The 19,823-nt window shown below is 39.9% G+C and overlaps 1 protein-coding gene across 1 annotated transcript in view; it reads left to right on the top strand.

The window, feature by feature from the left end:
• The window catches only part of PLD1 (phospholipase D1), a 193,974-nt gene that overhangs the window by 134,725 nt on the left and 39,426 nt on the right, over positions 1-19,823 (top strand). The window contains exons 17-21 of the mRNA XM_084874150.1: positions 3,678-3,806; positions 4,749-4,867; positions 6,453-6,566; positions 8,982-9,092; positions 13,579-13,667. Of these exons, the coding sequence (XP_084730276.1) occupies positions 3,678-3,806; positions 4,749-4,867; positions 6,453-6,566; positions 8,982-9,092; positions 13,579-13,667 (562 nt within the window). The remainder of the gene's footprint in view (positions 1-3,677; positions 3,807-4,748; positions 4,868-6,452; positions 6,567-8,981; positions 9,093-13,578; positions 13,668-19,823) is intronic.

The following is a 19,823-nucleotide window of genomic DNA, read 5'->3' as shown; positions in this document are numbered from 1 at the left end:
AGCAGAAAAATTGCACCAAAATCCATTCATCTTAAATGTGATTAGTAACTATGGTAGATTTCTGTAGTACATATTGTCATTCAAAGTCCGTCAACCATCTTCAAGATGTTTTTTTTTTTTTTTTCCTCTCTCTTTCTAAATTATATTTCAAGAGGGAGAATTTCAAATTGGCATTTCTTTGATTAAGAGTCATTTAAAAAGGGTCGAATTGTACTCCTCTTATATTCAGCGACTGTTGCTATCTTTTTCATTTAAGCAAAAATTAGACAGCTGAGGGAGGAAGTCATTTTTGCAATTAAGTTGAGACAGGTGTTTCTGCCGACGTACGAGACATTCAAGCCTGTAGAGAATTTTTATATGAGTTTATCTGAGTCAAACTGACAGTAATTGCCATGAAGCAAAACCTCCACGGATTGAGGAAATGCTCTGGAGAATGGCAGTTTTGCAGTTAATCTTATACATTCCAATTAAAGCAGGAGGCGTGAGGAGGGTCACGTGAAATCCACCCATGACCCATTAGGGAGGCAGGAGAAAGCAGGGCAGGGAAATCTCTGAGATTGGATAAAGAGTAACATGAAGTGACAAATACTTGTAGTTTCTGTGGTTACTGCTCGGAGTTGTATGAGCACCAATGAGGGGCAGGAACAGACTCTTTCCCTCAACTTTTGCAGCCAGAGTCTGGGCCACCGAGGAATGAGGACTGCAGAAACCTGGCGTGAAAAACCTGTGCTGAACAACTAGGCAGGTGCAATTGTGAAATTAACCGGGAGCCAGATGCAGACTAAGAGCTTCTCAGCTCAGCGTTGCCGATGTTAAACGTCCTGTCTTCCTGCTCGTTGGTGCTCATACAACTCTGAGCAGTAATCGCAGTAACGACGAGCATTTGGCTCTTTTGCCTGACTATTTCATTTGTTCTTAGGAAGACCCCGATTTGTTTGGAATATGTTAGGCCATGAACTAAACACACATTTGAATTATGAGCAGGTTGAAATCATTTAGCACCAAGACAATTTCCTGAATCAAAGAATATTCTTGCCGAAACCAGTTTGGCTCAGTGGATAGAGCATTGGCTTGCGGACTCAAGGGTCCCGGGTTTGATTCCGGTCAAGGGCATGTACCTTGGTTACAGGCACATCCCCAGTGGAGGGTGTACAAGAGGCAGCTGATCGATGCTTCTAACTCTCTATCCCTCTCTCTTCCTCTCTGTAAAAAACCAATAAAATATATTAAAAAGAAAAAAAAAAGAATTTTCTTGGTTTTGTTTTTCTTATAACTGATTGTTAGGTGAAAGATCATTTTTCAGCAACTGCATGTGTGTATATGTAAAACTTGAGTTTTTAGCAAAGGCCAGCTTAGGAGTAGTGCCCTAATTAGGTTAATAACAATGCCCCTACCTATATAGTTTAGATTTTAAAAATTTGACTTTCCGAAGAAATTTCAATAGTTGTACTGTTGATATTTGGCTCTGTTGACTAATGAGTTTGCCGACTACTGGCTTAGAGTTTTTCAGTGCATAAAAACAAATTTTATATACATATGGGTTGTTGTTGTTGTTGTTGTTGTTTAATTCGGAATTTGTCTCATTATTTATCTCACTCTTGTCTCTTTTTTCTTTCTTTCTTTCTTTCTTTTATTTTATTTTGTAACAAAGTTCCATCCTTACTATAAAGAGCCTTCAGGTGAGCAAACAGAACTGCCAGTACTTTGATCTCTCAGTCTTACCGAGCAGGAAAATAAATCACTGGGAGAAGTCAATAGAATTCTATCTTTTTAACATTTCAGTTTCGTTCATATTTAACACTTTAAGACATTTTTCTTTTACAGAAAATTTCAATAACTACTGAAGGTTAATTATTCAGCATGAGCTAGAATATTTGCAGTGTGTGGGGTGATTGCTTAAAAACCTTTGTTCTGGATATACTTACTGATTGCCTACTGAGTGCCAGGAGCTCCACCTGGAGGGAGGGCATACACTCCCCACCCTGAGGAATTTATAGATGAGTGGGGGCAGGGAGGAAGCATCCTTACATAATTTTGTGTCACAGAATCAGAGGCACTGGGGTGAGCAACTATTAATGGTCCTAGAGCAGAGCTAGTTAGTGACTGTCAGTCCCTACTAGGACATGGGGTGTCTCTAGGGCATATGTCAGCCATGTGGCTCTTGAAGGATGATATCAGGCCGAGAGGGAAGAACAGCATTCCAGGCAGAAGGAAAAAATGTGACAACTGGACAGAGATATAACATACCAGCCTGTCAAAACTCAGTGAGGCATGTGATTGATAAGCATGGGGCCTGGACTGTATGGGGAAGAGCAAAGACCAGAGAGAGAGAGAGAGAGAGAGAGAGAGAGAGAGAGAGAGAGAGGGAGATATTGGTACCCCATTTGGAAAGAGTCTTCTATGCACATGAAATCCTTAGGATGTGACCCTGTGTAGGCAGAAGGTGATCCTGGAAGGCTTTTAAGCAGGGAGTCTGCAGTTTGAAAAGACAGTTCTGGGACAGTGTGGTGGTAGGGAGACCAGTTCAGCACTCTCACTGGCTACTGCATGTGGTACCATTTATTCATTCAACAAATATTTTTGCAACTGATGTCTATATGTTAAATGCTTCTTTTGTGCCAAGCCATGCATCTGTGATTTGTCTAATAGTTTTGTTAGTCTTCCTGCTTAGTTGTCTCAATGGCCAATATAGCCCATAAACATATGATTTCAGTCAAAGTATCGACCCCTGAGTAAAATTGTCCTGCAAAGCTGTTTGTGAAGTGCTGCAGTAAATGGCTGCTTTTGTGTGTGTATAGTCATAAGCTTCTGTTTGTCATTGTGATGACTTTTATGGTTGTCATTTATGATTTCAGGAATATAGAATGTTATCATCTGAAAATCTTAGCTGACATCTAGGCCAAATTCTTTGTTAATGGTGATGTTCACTTAGCTCAGTGGTAGGCAAACTGCGGCTCGCGAGCCAAATGTGGTTCTTTGGCCCCTTGAGTGTGACTCTTCCACAAAATACCACATGCGGGCACACACATACTGTGCAGTTGAAACTTCATGGCCCATGCGCAGAAGTCGGTTTTCGGCTCTCAAAAGAAATTTCGTTCCTTGTACTGTTGATATTTGGCTCTGTTGACTAATGAGTTTGCCGACCACTGACTTAGCTGGTTAATTCCAGGGCTGGACTGTGGGCTGTTTGCAAATTGAGGTTCTTGCTTTTTGAGATGCAAAAGACAAGACTTCCATATTAGGTGTTTGCCACATTGACAGACACTTTTTATCTTCTGTATCTATGCTAACATACAGGCCTCATATTTCCCTACCTGACCCAGGGTTTTACTACTCTCTCACTACTCTCTCATAGTCCCTCCTAGCAAGTTCTTGATTCATAGTTAACCCTGTGGTCCTTTCTTCCAGCAAGCTGATGGATGGTAAGCCTAAGAACGTTAAATTTCATTGTCACATGGTGAACCCGGTCATAGCCCCAGCTGCCCACTACTAATAAACTTAAGAGTTATAAAACCTTGTCAGCCCACAGCCTTAGATGGAGTAGACATATTCTGCCGTAGTAATGAGTCTTAAGAAGGAAAGTTAAGAAGTCTACAGGTGTTTCATAAAGGAGAGTTGAGCCTCCCTCCCCGGGGCCCACCTGTACTATCTCTGAGTGGGTCTTGCTGTGTCCACAGACACGGGCTCAGTCCGCAGTTTGCAGACAGGTGTGGGAGAGCTCCATGGGGAAACGCGGTTCTGGCATGGAAAGGACTACTGCAATTTCGTCTTCAAAGACTGGGTCCAGCTGGATAAACCTTTTGCTGGTGAGTACCTCAGTAGTGGATGGCTGCTTATATTTTATCTTCTTGTTTGTCAATATCTAACAAGTATGCATGTGCATGATCTAATGTCTTGTTTTCCTTTGAATATTTGCTAAAACTTTGAAGAATATTGGCTAAATCATAATTCAGTCATATGATTAAGGATTGCTTATAATTATAGTAAGAAAAGAAAACACACAAAATAGAGCTTACTTGTTTCAAGCCATCAGGGAGCTGGCAAGTCCTCAATTCTGGCTGGAGCACGGCTCCTATAGCTCCTTCTGCTGCCCCCTTCCCCCTCATAGCAGGTCTCTGCCCCTCCAGGCTGCTCCAGGCCTGCATATGCAAATTAACCTCCATCTTTGTTGGGTTAGTTTGCATGCTCACTGTGATTGGTTGTGGGCATAGCAGAGTGATGGGTAATTTGCATGTTTCTCTTTTATTAGGTAAGATGCTTTGGAGATAATGATCTGTCCTTCTCTAAAAGATGGCACAGTCCCTTTGATCTTCTCCTCTTCTGCTTATCATCTTCATTTTTTATCATTAAATTGACACATTTTTTATATTATCATTGTGCTTCTATGTCTAAGAGGAGATAGAGATGGCACCGCATATGTAGCCTGACATTATTTCAAGAGGGAAAAACAGGAAAATATAATATCAAGTACATAGACTTAGTTTGAACCAGCTCACATCTTGCCTTGCCTAGTGACTATCTAATACTAAGTGAAGAGGAAACATATTTGGGGAGGTGCATGGGGGACTGTGATCTATGCTTCACTTGGTTATGAAGGTATTGCTCCACCAAAGCCAAGAAATATACACATAAGTGGACATTACCACGTTCCCTTTGACTTATCATCTTAGGGTCAGCCCTGGGGGGTCTATGGCTTCTGTCCCTGGTACAGAAGTGAGTGATGATTCTTGCCTGGTGCACCTGGGCAGATTTCATTGACAGGTACTCCACCCCCCGGATGCCATGGCATGACATTGGCTGTGTGGTCCACGGGAAGGCGGCTCGTGATGTGGCCCGTCACTTCATCCAGCGCTGGAACTTCACAAAGGTACATGCATGGCTTTTCAAGGTTCAGTCCACATACAGAGAGACAGGAGAGGAGACACCTAGGGGGTTGGAAGAGGCCTTGGTGGCCACAACTGGCCAGTCATCTGCTGTTGGGTGCCTGGGAGCCAGAGCTCCTGAGTCTCTGGGCAAAAGGAAATGTTCCTGAATGTTCACGTTGCAGATAATGTGGAGCACAGAGGAATAGATGCTACTATCAGGGTCAGTGGTTTTCACCCTTTAACGTCTTGGCTGCTTAGTGTTGATTAAGCATCTGGCCTGGCTGGTGCTCACCTGGAAGGCTATTGTAAGGGAATGGAAGTCTTGTTTAGATGGCAGAGCTCAAACTTTCAAGTCGTTCCAATCCTGACATTGCACTGGGTTCGTATTGGAGAGGGGGTTCTGAGCAAAATGAACAGGATGAGGGATGGAGCCATTTTGTTTTTATCCCAATTGTGTCTTCTTTAGGATGGCTTCATTACGCCTGGGAATTTGACCTAACATTCATAAGTTATTAAGTTTCCTTTTTATTTACTTTAAAAAGTGAGGAGACATTCATTATTCTTCACAGTAATTTGGGAAAAGATTTTTATAAAAAAAAAATTTACTGTTTATAATGCTATGTAAATGAAAGTGATATTACTTTTAACCTACTAGGCAAGCAAAGATTTAAAAACAAAACAAAACAAAAAAAACAACAACACTGCTAATACCTACAATTGGGTTTTGAATTTTTGATGTTCTTATATCCTGCTTCCAGGGGCTAAATTGGTACAACACCAAATATCAAAAAAAATTACTGTTTATAATGTGATGTAAGTAATAGTGATATTACCTTTAACCTACTAGGCAAGCAAAGATTTAAACAAACAAACAAAAAAACAAACAAACACTGCTAATACTTACAATTGGGTTTTGAATTTTTGATGTTCTTATATCCTGCTTCTGGGGGCTAAATTGGTACAACACCAGAAACCTTCTTAAAAGGTATATAACCTTTTGACTCAAGAAAATCTTTTTCAGGCAGTTAAGTTAAGGAAATAACCCAATTAACTAATTTATTTTTATATTGCTTCCAATAATTCAAATAAAATGAAAAGTAACTGAAATGCTTATTAATAGTTATTATTAAACAAATTATGATTTTCCCATACCATTTGACAAGTTATGATTTTTTCATATCAAATGGTAATAATTTCCATACCAAATCATTACATGTCATATTTTAAAATAACATATAATGCTATATTGCTATGGCAAGATATCTGCAACATAGTTAAATATTGGTTTACAAAAGAGTAACCCCCTTTTTGCAAATATATATCTCTATAACTCAATTAAATGTAAGCTTTCTAAAGAATGCATGCCTACTACAAAAGGTAAAAGAAATAAAAAAGGGGTTCTCCACCTCTGGGAAATAGAGAAAACAACCAAAAACAATGTATTACCTCTTCACCTAGAAACATCCACTGTTAATTTTTTTTTTTTTCTGTTTCAAATAAACCTGAGTTTCTTTTATAATCAAAATGTGGAAGAATGGAACTGTTTTCTAATTTTTTAATTCTTTACCTTCTTTTTAATTGTTTTAGATTATGAAACCAAAATATCGGTCCCTGTCTTATCCTTTTCTACTTCCAAAATCTCACATGACAGCCCATGAGCTGAGATACCAAGTGCCTGGGTCCGTCCGTGCCAACGTGCAGGTCAGTCTCGCTTTTCCATAACATAAGGTGCTGCTGGGCAAAATGGCTCTTTCTGGACTAAGTGCCTGTGCCATTGCTTTCATCACATTTTTCAATGAGGACAATGACAATCTTTCCAGTACACTTCCTAATTGTATACATTGTTCCCAGAGTGATATAGAATTAGGTCAGCATGTTCGGTGTAAGAATCTTCAAGGTAGCCTGCATTTTCAGAGTTATGCACCCTCGCCACAAAAGTCAGCATACGTTTTGAATGGATTAAGATTTAAAAAAACTTCTGTTTGTTCAACCTTTGTTATTTCTACTAATGGACAGTAGTGCAGTTCTTTGGGGATGATAGAAAATCAAGGTATTTCCCAGTGTGATCATATTTATCTAAATTTACCTTATGAGTTTTCTTTTGAGATATTTGACTATATCTGGTCACAAGTATATTTTCCAGTTTCATTACACTGTTCATGTGATAAAATTAAATAAAGTGCTTTTTAGGGGGCTATTTTGTAATAAATGCCACACACTGTATAATTAAATAAGATTTTTAGGATGGCACAATCAATGATATTAGTACGTTTTAACTTTGAATTTCCGTAGCCTTATAGATTCAATTTTTGAAGTTATTGATTAGAGCAAAAATTGTACCAGATCTTTTATATACAAGAAAGGCAAAAGTAGGTTTACAATTGTTCATTTGTGGGGAGGGGAGGCATGCCAGTTAAATAAATAGCAATACAAGAACAAACCCTATGTTTCCTGTACTCACAACTGTAAACCTACTTTTGCCTACCCCTTTATGACAGACAAAACTGACTATGCATTGGATCATTTTATATATTCCTAATAAGTATAGGTTATTATTTTTCCTTCAATTTCTGTTGACCTCATGAAGCAAAGCCTCAACATTCATTTCAAATCAGGAGTAGGTAATCTATTTTTATAGTGATGCTTATGTGATGTCCTGTTATTACTTAGGGAAGGTCAATTAATAAACATCTATTGAGCACCTACTATATGCCCAACACTGTACTGTGATACTAGTCCAAATGCTGACAGCCAATGGTTTCTTAGTGTTGAAAAGCCTTCCCTGTCATCTAGTGTGCCCTCCCAAGCACAGCCACAGTCTACTCTGCAGCATCGCTGACATGATCTGCCACCACTCAAACACATCCTCTAATGTTCTCATGAGTGATAGCAAACAGTAACAGCCCTTACTAGGTGCCAGGCTCCTGCACATTCCATACTAACTCATTTAATTCTTCTTACCAACCTCCAGAGTAGATACTCCATTTTATAGAGTGGGAATACGAGGCACAAAGAAGCTAAGAAACTTGACCAAGATCAAAGCCACTAAGTAATTGAGCTAAGCTTTGAACCTAGGCCTGTGGTTGGCAAACCGTGGCTCACTAGCCACTTGAGTGTGGCTTTTCCACAAAATACCACATTCGGGCACGGATGTACAGTGTGATTGAAACTTTGTGGCCCATGCACAGAAGTCAGTTTTCATTATTCAACAGAGCCAAATATCAACAGTACAACGATTGAAATTTCTTTTGAAAGCCAATTTTTTTAAACTTAAACTCCTTCTAATGCCACTTCTTCAAAATAGACTCTCCTAGGTCATGGTATTTTGTGGATGAGCCACATTCAAGAAACCAAAGAGCCGCATATGGCTCTTGAGCCACAGTTTGCCAACCACGAACCTAGGCAGTCCTCCTCTTTGTCAATGTATTTAACATATACTCAGGTGTCTGTGCTGGAAGCTCTTATTGTAATCTGGGTGGGAGCAGGTGAGTGTCTGAACGCAGGGAGGCAGCATGAGGGAGGAAGTGGAGAGCTCAAGTGACAGGGCCAGGATCAGTCAGCTAATTAAAAGTAGAATCAAGATTAGATCTCTAAATGACTCTAATTGCTTTTTAGCATATAGTAACCGGAACAGTATCTATTTGAGGGAAAGGGAGTAATCATATTATTTTCAAGTCAGAGCTAGGGTGGTCCTATCATACGGTTCATACCAGGACACTCTCGGGAGTATAAGTGGTACTATTAATAAATGCACCATAACACCAGGCATTCTGGTGAAATTGTGGAATTATCCTGGGAGAAGTACAAATGGGCACCCCACTCAGCCACCAGATGAGGTACTCCTGAAATACTCTTGATAGAAACACCTTCTTGTTTCCCATTTTGAATGACAGTTGTGTTGAGTGGGAGAAGACATGTTCAGTACTTGATTGCCAGCTGGGCTCCTTCGTTATGGGTTATGCGCACCCACCTACTCTCCCTTGACCCACACATGACACTCAAACCATTGTATTCATTTAGTTGTTTAAAAGCAAAAGGGCAGATTTCATTGTATCAGTGCATCTGGTGTGATCTCCATTGTCTTACGTTTGCTCATTTTTTGTTGTTGCCTCATAGTTGCTCCGCTCTGCCACTGATTGGTCTGCTGGGATAAAGTACCATGAAGAGTCCATCCACACTGCGTACGTCCACGTGATAGAGAACAGCAAGCACTATATCTACATAGAAGTAAGTCTTGCTCATGTAAATTGCTATGACAACCTGCCTTCCCATCAATACCATAGAGTAGACAAACTGCAGGGTCCCTGACCGCAGGACCTCCTGTATTAAGTGTATGTTGAGATGTGAAGAGGCCTTGGGCCACCTGAACTTTTACTTCCCCAGCACACCTGACATTTGCGTTGCATTTTTGTTAACTCAGGACTCTGATAGGAGTCCCCAGCTCCTTTTATTAAATGTATTAACTCATTGTAATGTTAATAGTCAGATATACCCCAACATGGAGGTATAAGTTTAGATTTGGCTGGAATTGGAAGGTGAAGTGTGAGGCACATACTGCTTTAGGGGAGCAAACACAAGGGTAAATTGCTAAAATAGAGAGCCCTGGACGCTACTGGTTTGGAGAGTGCAGCAAAGGAACATGGAAAAGGAAGATGCAAGAATATTGAGGGCAGGTACCACCTTCCTGAGTCCTGTGTGAACAATGATTTATTACAAAGCTTTTTCAGATCCCAGAGTTTGTGTCCAAAGAATAGGAGAAAACCTAGGGGACACTGGGTTTTACTCTGGGAACTTCGCAGTTCATCCTAAGCTACCTCGGAGCGCTTAGAAAATCCTGACAAAACAAAAAGTCATGACAATGCAACAATCATTCAGAGCACGCCTCCCTTTTTTATTTTAATCCTGTCTTTTCCATTGAGTTTTATAAAAACATATAAGTTTAGGTATATGGGAGATGCAGTAGTTGGAGAAAATCATTCCAGCCCCTTTTTCCTCCTGCTTGAGTTTTGACCCTCTCCCCTTCCACCCAGTGACTACTTAAGGCAAGTAGGAAAGAATTAGAGATTTATTTTTTCACAGACATGGAGAAAGAGAAGACTGATTAAAAATACTGGCAGGCTAAATGCAATGTGGTATCCCAGATAGGAGTGTGCAACAGAAAAAGGACATTACTGAACTCTAGATAAAGTCTGGAGTTTAGAAATATTGATATGATTAGTGATATTGATTTCAAAAATTTTAGCATAATAATGTGAGGTGTTAACAGCTATATAATATAACAGTATATATATATATATATATATATATATATATATATATATATATAAAACAGTATATATAACAGTATATATATATAACAGTAATATAACCCATTACCAACAATCCTTTTGCTTTATATCTTTTTGGTAGCAGTAAGTCAGCTTTTCTTATTAATGACTAGAAGCCTGATGCATGGAAATTCATACACTGGAGTGGGGGTTACCTTCAGCCCAGTCTGCCTCCTCTCACAGTCTGGGAGTCCTCAGGGGCGGGAGGCGACCCAGCAATCAGGGGAAGGCATTGCCCCCATCACACCTCTGCTGCTGTCACTGCCACAGTGTAAGCCTCAGCTGGCCCTGGTTACCTGAGCCTTGGGCAGCCCTGAGTGGCTGAGCAGCTGCTATCCGAGGCTTGCCTGTACCTCGGGCCAGCCCTGGGTGGCTGGAGGGCTGAGAGTACTGGGGAACTCCAGAGGCAGGCACACAGAGCGTGCCTTGCTGTGTGCCTGCCACCCCAGCAGGGCTGAGGGGACTGGGTATCGCCATCTTGTGGCTGTTGGCACTGCCATCTTTGAGGGCGGAGCAGTCAATTAGCATATCCCCTCTTTATAGGCTGTGGGTACAGCCATCTTTGCAATGGTGTGAGTGTCAATTAGCATATCCCCCCTTTATTAGGTAGTATACCCCAGTACTAAATGAGATCAGTAATGCCATGTTGATACACATGGATGAGGATAATAACCAGGTGGACACACCTCTAGGCAAGGTAAGCAGTCAGCATCACCCTGCTCTCCCCCAAAAAGAAGTAAGGACGTGACATGTGCCCAGTGTGTGTTACAGCTGCTGAGCAATGCTAAGCTTCTCCATAATATAAATTCAGAAAAAAACAGACATGGTTTGGTTGCCACTGAGATTTTGATTGTTTGATTCCCTAAGGGGAAACACATTCTCAGATGAGTTTCTGCACAGTGTTCTTTTGTAAATTTGTTTTCTGGAGGCAGTTTACAGATTTAGGCACTTAAGTTTAAACACGTGTATAGTAATAAACATGATAGTTGCAAAGGGATGATAATGTATTGACTCATTGTTTATATACCTCTTTAGGATGATTAGCAAAGGTTACTTGGTGATGACTATAATAATGCTATAGGTATATTATAACAACGTATAAATAAAACATGTAATAGTGATAATATTTATGTCTAATTTTTAACATCCCTTTATGCAGCAACTAAATCTTTTATACCATATAATAATGTTGTAACCTAGTTTTTTAATATTAGTATTGTAGAATGTTTTACAGATGCATAAATAAGAGAAGTACTTAAACAAAAAAGATATAACAATATTTCTCTTTCTATTTTATTGGTATACATATAAGAGATTTTAAGCTACTTGAAATAGAAGTTGAGGAATAATAAGAGACTCAAGTAAATGAGCTAAAGCCAAAGCATATACTAGTTAATAATGGAAAAAGGGTGGAGAAAATTTGATCATGGCTCTGCCATCTACCCTGTTAGAAAAGTAAACTTTGCATGAGATAGATGTTTGTTGACAGAATTTTTTTATTAAATTTACTGGGATGGCATTGGTTAATAAAATGACATAAGTTCCAAGTGTACAATCTATAATAATAAAAGTGTAATATGCTAATTAGACCAGACGACCTGGACAAAGCTGGTCTACGAGGAAAGCCCTGGTCCTGGGTGCCAGAGGGAAGCCAATGCCGGCAGCTGGGGGAAGGAAGGCCTACTCTTGCACAAATTTCATGCATTGGCCTCTAGTTCTATATAATACATCATTTGTGTATTATATTGTGTATTCACCATCACAAGTCAAGTCTCCTTCTGTCACCATTTATCCTTCTTTACCTTCTTCTTCCTCCTCCCACCCCCTTCCCCTCTAGTAATCACCATACTGTAGTCTGTCTGTGAGGTTTTTTTTGTTGTTGTTGTTTAATTTCTTCACCTTTATCACTCAGCTGCCCCTCTCCCTCCCCTCTGTCAGCTGTCAGTCTGTTCTCTGTATCTAGACAAGATATAATTTTTAATCATAAGCATTTATGTAATGTGTGAATCTGAAAAAAAAATTCAATGTCCCTTAAGTTTGGAATGTTCCTACCATTCTAAAAACATAACCTACAAGGAATGGGCATGATGAAATAATAGTTTAGGCATTCACTCAACTAAGATGCTACACCTGTTATTACTGGGGAATGTATAGGATCCAGAGTGAGATGAGGTTTCTTTTATTCTGTGGTTTACTTCCCTCGGGTAATTTCAGGGGTCAGAACATGTCTGCTATGTGAAATGTTTTTTTGTTTGTTTGTTTGTTTTTAATATCAATGTAGAGTATGTTATAAACCATATTTCATAAATATATATATACACTAGAGGCCTGGTGCATGAAATTTGTGCAGAGGGGGTGCAGAGTGTCCCTCAGCCCAGCCTGCACCCTCTCCAATCTGGGACTCCTCTCAACTCAGGACTGCTGGCTCCCAACTGCTTGCCTGCCTGCCTTTCTGATTGCCCCTAATCACTTCTGCTTGCCACCCTGATCACCCCCTAACCACTCCCCTAGCAGCCTGATTGATGCCTAACTGCTCCCCTGCCAACCTGTTTGCCCCCAACTTCCTTTCTCTGCTGGCCTGGTCACACCTAACTGCCCTCCCCTGCAGGGTTGATCATTTCCAACTGCCCTCCCTTGCAGGCCTAGTGCCTCCCAATTGCCCTCCCCTGCTGGCCATCTTGTGGTGGCCATCTTGTGTCCATATAGGGGTAGAATCTTTGATCACATTGGGGCAGCCATATTGTGTGTTGGAGTGATTGTCAATCTGTATATTACTCTTTTATTAGATAAGAGAGAGGCCTAGTGCATAGGCAGAGGCCAGCTGGTTTGCCCTGAAGGGTGTCCTGGATCAGGGTGGGGGTTCCCTTGGGGTATGGGGTGGCCTGAGCAAGGAGCCTGTGGTGGTTTGTAGGCTGGCCACGCCTGGTAACACAAGTGGAAGCCCTGGTATCTGGAATTTATTTACCTTCTACAATTGAAATTTTGTAGCCTGGAGCAGAGCCAAGCCTCCTGCTCACTCCGTGGCCAGCAGCCATTTCTGTTTGGATTTGTTTACCTTCTATAATTGAAACTTTGTAGCCTTGAGTGGAGGCTTAAGCAGGCAAGGGCAGGTGGAAAGCTTGGCCTCTGTTGCCTAGGAAACCCAAGCCTGCTCTCTATGGCTGTGGCCATCTTGGTTTGGTTTATTTGCATACTCACTCTGATTGGTTGATGGGTGCTGGTGGATGTACCAGAGTGATGTTTAATTTGCATACTACTCTTTTATTAGGATATGTACTGTGTATTCACACACACACACACACACACACACACACACACACACACGCACACACACACACTACTAAGCTCTGAAAGATTTACATGGTTATCCTATTGATTTTTCATAGAACCAGTTTTTTATAAGCTGCGCGGATGACAAGGTTGTGTTCAACAAGATAGGCGACGCCATTGCCCAGAGGATCCTGAGAGCTTACAGGTACAGTGCTTGGCATTTCGGCAGGAGGGTGACTGCAGATCATTTTGCATTTACTGCTAAAAACACTTTTGAAGGCCATATTTTAAAAACTGTCTTTTCTTAGCAGGCATGATTTAGTTCAGCAAGCAGTAGGTTATTGATTCTTAAGTCTGAGTCAGTCACCGAGAACTTTTGAGTCCATTTTTTAAGGGAATGTGAATTCTTCCTGAGCACAGTCATTTTTTCCTGGCCAGTCTCTTTCCCACACAGATTTGTGATGTGATTTTTTTTAAATAGCAGACAGTGAGCTGTGTTTACTTACAAAACAAAACAAAATAGTCATAATGTTTTTCCATGAGTTATATTTAAATTTCTTGTTATCATCTGTCTTACTTCTTTAATAGCTCATGCTATTATTTCTTTAATAACACTTTTATTAAAATATAATTCACTTGCCACACAATCTACCCACTTTAAGTCTACAATTCAGTGATTTTTAGGATTTTAACAAACTTGTGCAACCATCACCTAATCAAATATTTCCATCACCTCAGAAAGAAACCTTATACCTTTGTCATTGCTCATTCCTCTTCCCCTTAGCCCCTTGCAACCACTAATCTACCTTCTTTTCTGTAGAAATGCCTAGTCTGGGCATTTTATATAAATAGAATCATATAATATGTGTTCTTTTGTGACTGACTTCCTTCACTTAACTTAATACTGCCAAGGTTCATTTATGTTATGGAATGTATGAGTATTTTATATAATTTGGTTGTCAGGTAATATTCTGTTATCTGGACATACTAAATTTTATTTATCCATTTTCGGTTGGTGGATAATTGGACTGTTTTCACTTTTTGGTCATATGAATAATGCTGCTACAAACATTCTATACTAGTTTTTATGCAGATATGTTTTCATTACTCTAGGAATAGAACTGCTGAATTATATGGTAACTCTTAAACAAACTATTTGCGGATCTGCCAAGATGTTTTCAAAAGTGACTCTACCTTTTTACATTCCCACATTGTATGAGGGCTCCAATTTCTTTACATCATTGCCAATACTTATAATCTGTCTTTTTTTTTTTATGATAGCCATCCTTGTAGGTGTGAAATGGTATCACATTATGCTTTTGATTTGAATTTCCCTAATGACTTATGATGTTGAGTATATTTTTTCCTGTTTATTAGTCAGTTATGAGTTACCTTTGGAGAAATGTCAATTGAAATTCCTTGCCCATGGTTCAGTGAAGTTGTCTCCTTGTTGAATTATTAAGATTTATTTATATATTCTGGATACAAGTATCATATCAGATTTATGACTTGCAAATGTTTTCTCCCACTCAGTGTGTGTGTTGTTTTGTTTGTTTGTTTGTTTGTTTGTTTTTTGTGTTTTTTTGGTGTGTGTGTGTGTTTGCTTTCTTGATATGGTAGTATCCTTTGAAACACACGCAGAATTTATTTTGGTGAAGTCCAATTTATCTATGTTTCTTTTATTGCTTTGGTGTCAGAGCTCCATAACTAATGCCCAATCCAGGACCATGAATCTTTCCTGTTCTTCTCTTCTAATAATTTTATAGTTTTAGCTCTAACATATAGTCTTTGATCCATTTTGTGTTATTTTTTTTTGCACATGGTGGGAAGTAGAGGTTCAATTTCATCCTTTTGCATTTGGGTATTCAGTTGTTTCAGCACCATTTGTGGAAAAGCCTGTTCTTTCCCCACTGAATTTTCTTGGCCCCCAGGTCTATTTCTTTCTATGGCTGACTTTAGCTTTGTGCAAAACGAGCAAAACAAACAAACAAAACCATTTCATTTTTTTTTTTTTCATTTCAATTCATTGAACAGTGGCGAATGTTAAATGCATACACATTCAGGGATTAAAACACTTTTTGATTTCCCAGTGGTACTTATTATATTTTCTTCACATAATATATGAAGATTTTTAGACCTAAGAACATTTAATAACAGTAACTACCAGCATTTTAGGTGGCTAATAACAGTTTATTTATACAGACTCTTACTGAATCTTCACAACTACTTTTGAAAGTAGATTATAGTTTTTGTTACTATTATTATTGTTGTTGTTGTACCTATTTTTAGAGTTAAAAAATGATGATGTGACTTGTCTAGGCTACTAACAGCAATGGGCAAAAAAGATTTTGAGCTCAAGTCCTACCCAATGCCTTCCCCACATCATGTAACTCTAATTCATTAATGGCTAGGATTAATGATCCCTTTCATAGTTTCCCCAAATTAAGGCAAGAGGCAAGGCCTTTGTTTCCCCCTCCTCCCATTAACCGGTTATTACATGCAGGCTGAGCACAGGAGAAGGGTGTGGCCATGGGTGGAGCATAGCCTATGGTGGACAATTCTTGGAGAAGGATTTCCCCGTGAGTAGTCAGTGTCCAGCAGTGGCTGAGGGAATGGTTGTCTCAATCCCTCAGGGAGAACATCTGGGCAGTATACCAGCACCATAAAACCTACCCATCCTGCAGGGTGTTCAGTGGGCCTTTACTACACAGCAGAATCATCAGAGGATCTACTTTTGAAAGTAGATTATAGTTTTTGTTACTATTATTATTGTTGTTGTTGTACCTATTTTTAGAGTTAAAAAATGATGATGTGACTTGTCTAGGCTACTAACAGCAATGGGCAAAAAAGATTTTGAGCTCAAGTCCTACCCAATGCCTTCCCCACATCATGTAACTCTAATTCATTAATGGCTAGGATTAATGATCCCTTTCATAGTTTCCCCAAATTAAGGCAAGAGGCAAGGCCTTTGTTTCCCCCTCCTCCCATTAACCGGTTATTACATGCAGGCTGAGCACAGGAGAAGGGTGTGGCCATGGGTGGAGCATAGCCTATGGTGGACAATTCTTGGAGAAGGATTTCCCCGTGAGTAGTCAGTGTCCAGCAGTGGCTGAGGGAATGGTTGTCTCAATCCCTCAGGGAGAACATCTGGGCAGTATACCAGCACCATAAAACCTACCCATCCTGCAGGGTGTTCAGTGGGCCTTTACTACACAGCAGAATCATCAGAGGATCTTTCCAGAAATATAGATTTGGACTCAACTCTAGGCTGAATGGATTTAATTTCCTGGAATAGGGCCCAGGCGCTTATCCTACCTAATAAAAGAGTAATATGCAAATTGACTGCACCTTCACTATGCCTAAGCCACACCCACCAGTCAATCAGGGTGAATATGCAAATTAACCCACCCAAGATGTCGGTTAATTTGCATATCAAGACAGTGTAGAAAGAAGCCAAGTGCTGCAGAAGGGAGGGAAGCTGCTGAGAAGCAAGCAAGCCGGGCAGGGGAGAAGAAAGAGAAGCAGGCAGGGCGGGGGAGAGTGCAGCAGGAAGCCCTATTGCAGGTACCTTCCTGCAATGGACTACTAGTACTTTACAATGTTCTATAGGTAACTTTAGGGCACAGCTAAGATTGCTTAGTGCTTATCTAGAACAGCATATATGGTCATAAATGTAAATAATGGTCTGTGCTTTTACAGGTGACCTTTACCTTTGCTTTCCCATATACTTTTTAAAAGAAAGCCACCTTAGGGCTTATTTCTGAGATGACTTTTTTTAAAAAGTCTTGCTTGCAGTTAGTCATTCATGTACACCAGTGATTCCCAAAGTGGTCTATATCGACCCCCAGGGGTCTATGACAACCTGCAAGGGGTCTACGTCAGCGAAAAAAAAATTTGGGGGTCCATGAAATGAAAATGGGGGTCCACGATAGTGGATCTCAACATACACTGATAGTACCTATTTACTTACATCATATTATCTTATAATATAAAAACATATAAATTATTTATAAAAGTACCTATGAAGTAAAAAATTTATTATATATGTTTATAAAATTGTGTAAGTTGTAGGATAAAAACCTGCACATAATGATATACCAGTATCATCTTGTTAAAAGCATACGCGCAGTAAACATTCTTGCCAATTTTTGTCTCAAAGCTTCGCGAACTTGCACCGACTTGTTCAATTCGTCACTCTATAAATATGAATGTGAGAAAAATACGTTCATTTGTTTCCTGAATCTTGAATAGGAAAGTGCTGAGAAAATATTTAAAAAAATATAAACTGGTAGTTTATCATACAAATTATAGTGAATCAGTGTTATTTTGTTTGAGAATGCCGGAGAAAAGTAGGTACATTATTTTTTATTAAATTTTAACACTAAACTTCACTACAGTTAGAAATTTACAAAAAAATCAATATCAGGTAAGTAGGGGGTCTACCCAAAACCGAAAAACATGGCAAGGGGTCTATGGCACAAACAAGTTTGGGAACCTCTGATGTACACAAACACATCTTGCATTCTTGCCAGCCCTCCAAGTCTATGGGTCAATTTATATCATATTTTCAAAATTACATTATATATCTGTCAACTCTTGCATTTTATGATGCAAGGCTATCCATTTTATCTAGAAAGCGCATTTGACAAAAAGGAAAAATGATTTTCTCATGAAATTGGAAGAAGTCACATTAAGTTGACAAGTGAGCTCATTGGGCTGAGCAGTGAGTCATGAATTTTGGAACTGTGAACAGGTCATAAGGAGAGTAGCTTGTGTACCTTCAATCTCCATTCACTCATCCCAGTTATTAGTTCCCTGGAGTACCTGGTCTCATAAGTACCTGTAAGATTTCTTCTTAAGTGTTTGGGAGCCTGGAAAAATATTGTTCCTTCGTATATTGCTCTGTCTTTAAAAATCTGGACTACTTCTAAAATCGTAGCATTTATGGCTGGAAAGAACCTTAAGCTACCTTCTGATTGAATATTTTCTGGTGAGACTATGGGCTGCTCCTGAAAGGAAAATGAATTCATGGTAAGAGAGCATGGAAGGTAGCATCTGTTGCAGATCATGTCACATGCGTTGAGGTTCACAGAGCACATTCAAGACTGGCTATTGCCCCTACCTGGGTAGCTCAGCTAGTTAGAATGTCATCCCAATATGCCAAGGTTGTGGGTTTGATTCTCAGTCAGCTCACATACAAGAATCAACCAATGAATGCATAAATAAGTGGAATAACAACCAATGTCTCTAAATAAATTTTTAAAAAGTAAATAAAATAAAGAAGACTGGCAATTTCAAGCTTACTTTGTAAACAATAGAAAACAAGTCCATCGAATTTCAAATTATCTGTGGGTCCTTTACCTCTGATATCTCCAGTCTCACTTTCTTCGACAATCACATTTCAAAATGATATGTCTATCACACTTTCAAAGTTTTAGTCGATTTACACACATATTCTGGAAATATATTTTACATCTTCTCCTTCTCTGTATCTCCACATTGTTGTTGATATTCTGTGTTAATTGCATATATATATATATATATATATATATATATATATATATATATATATCCTAAGTGACTGGCTGTCTGTTCCGCCAGTAGCTATGACATGCACTGACCAACAGGGGGCAGACTTCAACACAGGAGCAGCCCGAACTGTGTTGACTTGGCAGCTGCAATTCTCAGGTGATGCACCAGAACCAGAGAAGAGGAAGCCGGATTCTGGGGTACATCACCTGAGAACCGCCCTCTCGCAATCCAGGACCCCTCAGAGGATATAATAGGGCTGGTTTCAACCCCATCCCCGCAGTCCAGGCTGAGGGACACCACCTGTGCATGAAACTGTGCATTGGGCCTCTAGTAAAATATATTTCCATTTATTAATTTCAAATCCGTGAGCTTGTATGCTTAGGGAAGGTAAAGGTAGAAGTGAAAAGCTCATCTTGCAGGCTCCCTGCAGTGGGGCCCCTCCTTTTCACTGAGGGCCAGGACGGTGCCACCCCAAGCTTTCCCTCCTCTCTCTCTGTTCATTGGCTTCTCTGCTCTCCACTTTCCAGAGACTCAGAGCTTCCTTGCCAAAGTCACGTGCCTAGCAACAGTATAATTTTGGCTGTTGGAAAAAGAATAGAACATAGAGCAAAGCAGATGGAGGGAAATGACAGCCTGACCAAGGAACACGGGCTGTCTTCCAGATCCCTCCCACCCTCGAGAGAACGCCTTTAAATTGCCAACTCCTTCCATAGGGCTGCGCCTTGGGGTATTTCTGCGGTGCTGGAATCCAGCCCCACCCCAGTTCCCTGAAGCCTATTCACTGCTTCCCTCACTCCTTCCTGGTTCTTTCTCAACAGCCATAATTCTT

Source organism: Pipistrellus hanaki, assembly GCF_964339955.1.
Source record: "Pipistrellus hanaki genome assembly, chromosome: 2".
NCBI lineage: Eukaryota > Metazoa > Chordata > Mammalia > Chiroptera > Vespertilionidae > Pipistrellus > Pipistrellus hanaki.
The sequence above is the reverse complement of the archived record's forward strand: the minus strand, read 5'-3'. Positions and strand labels throughout refer to the sequence as shown.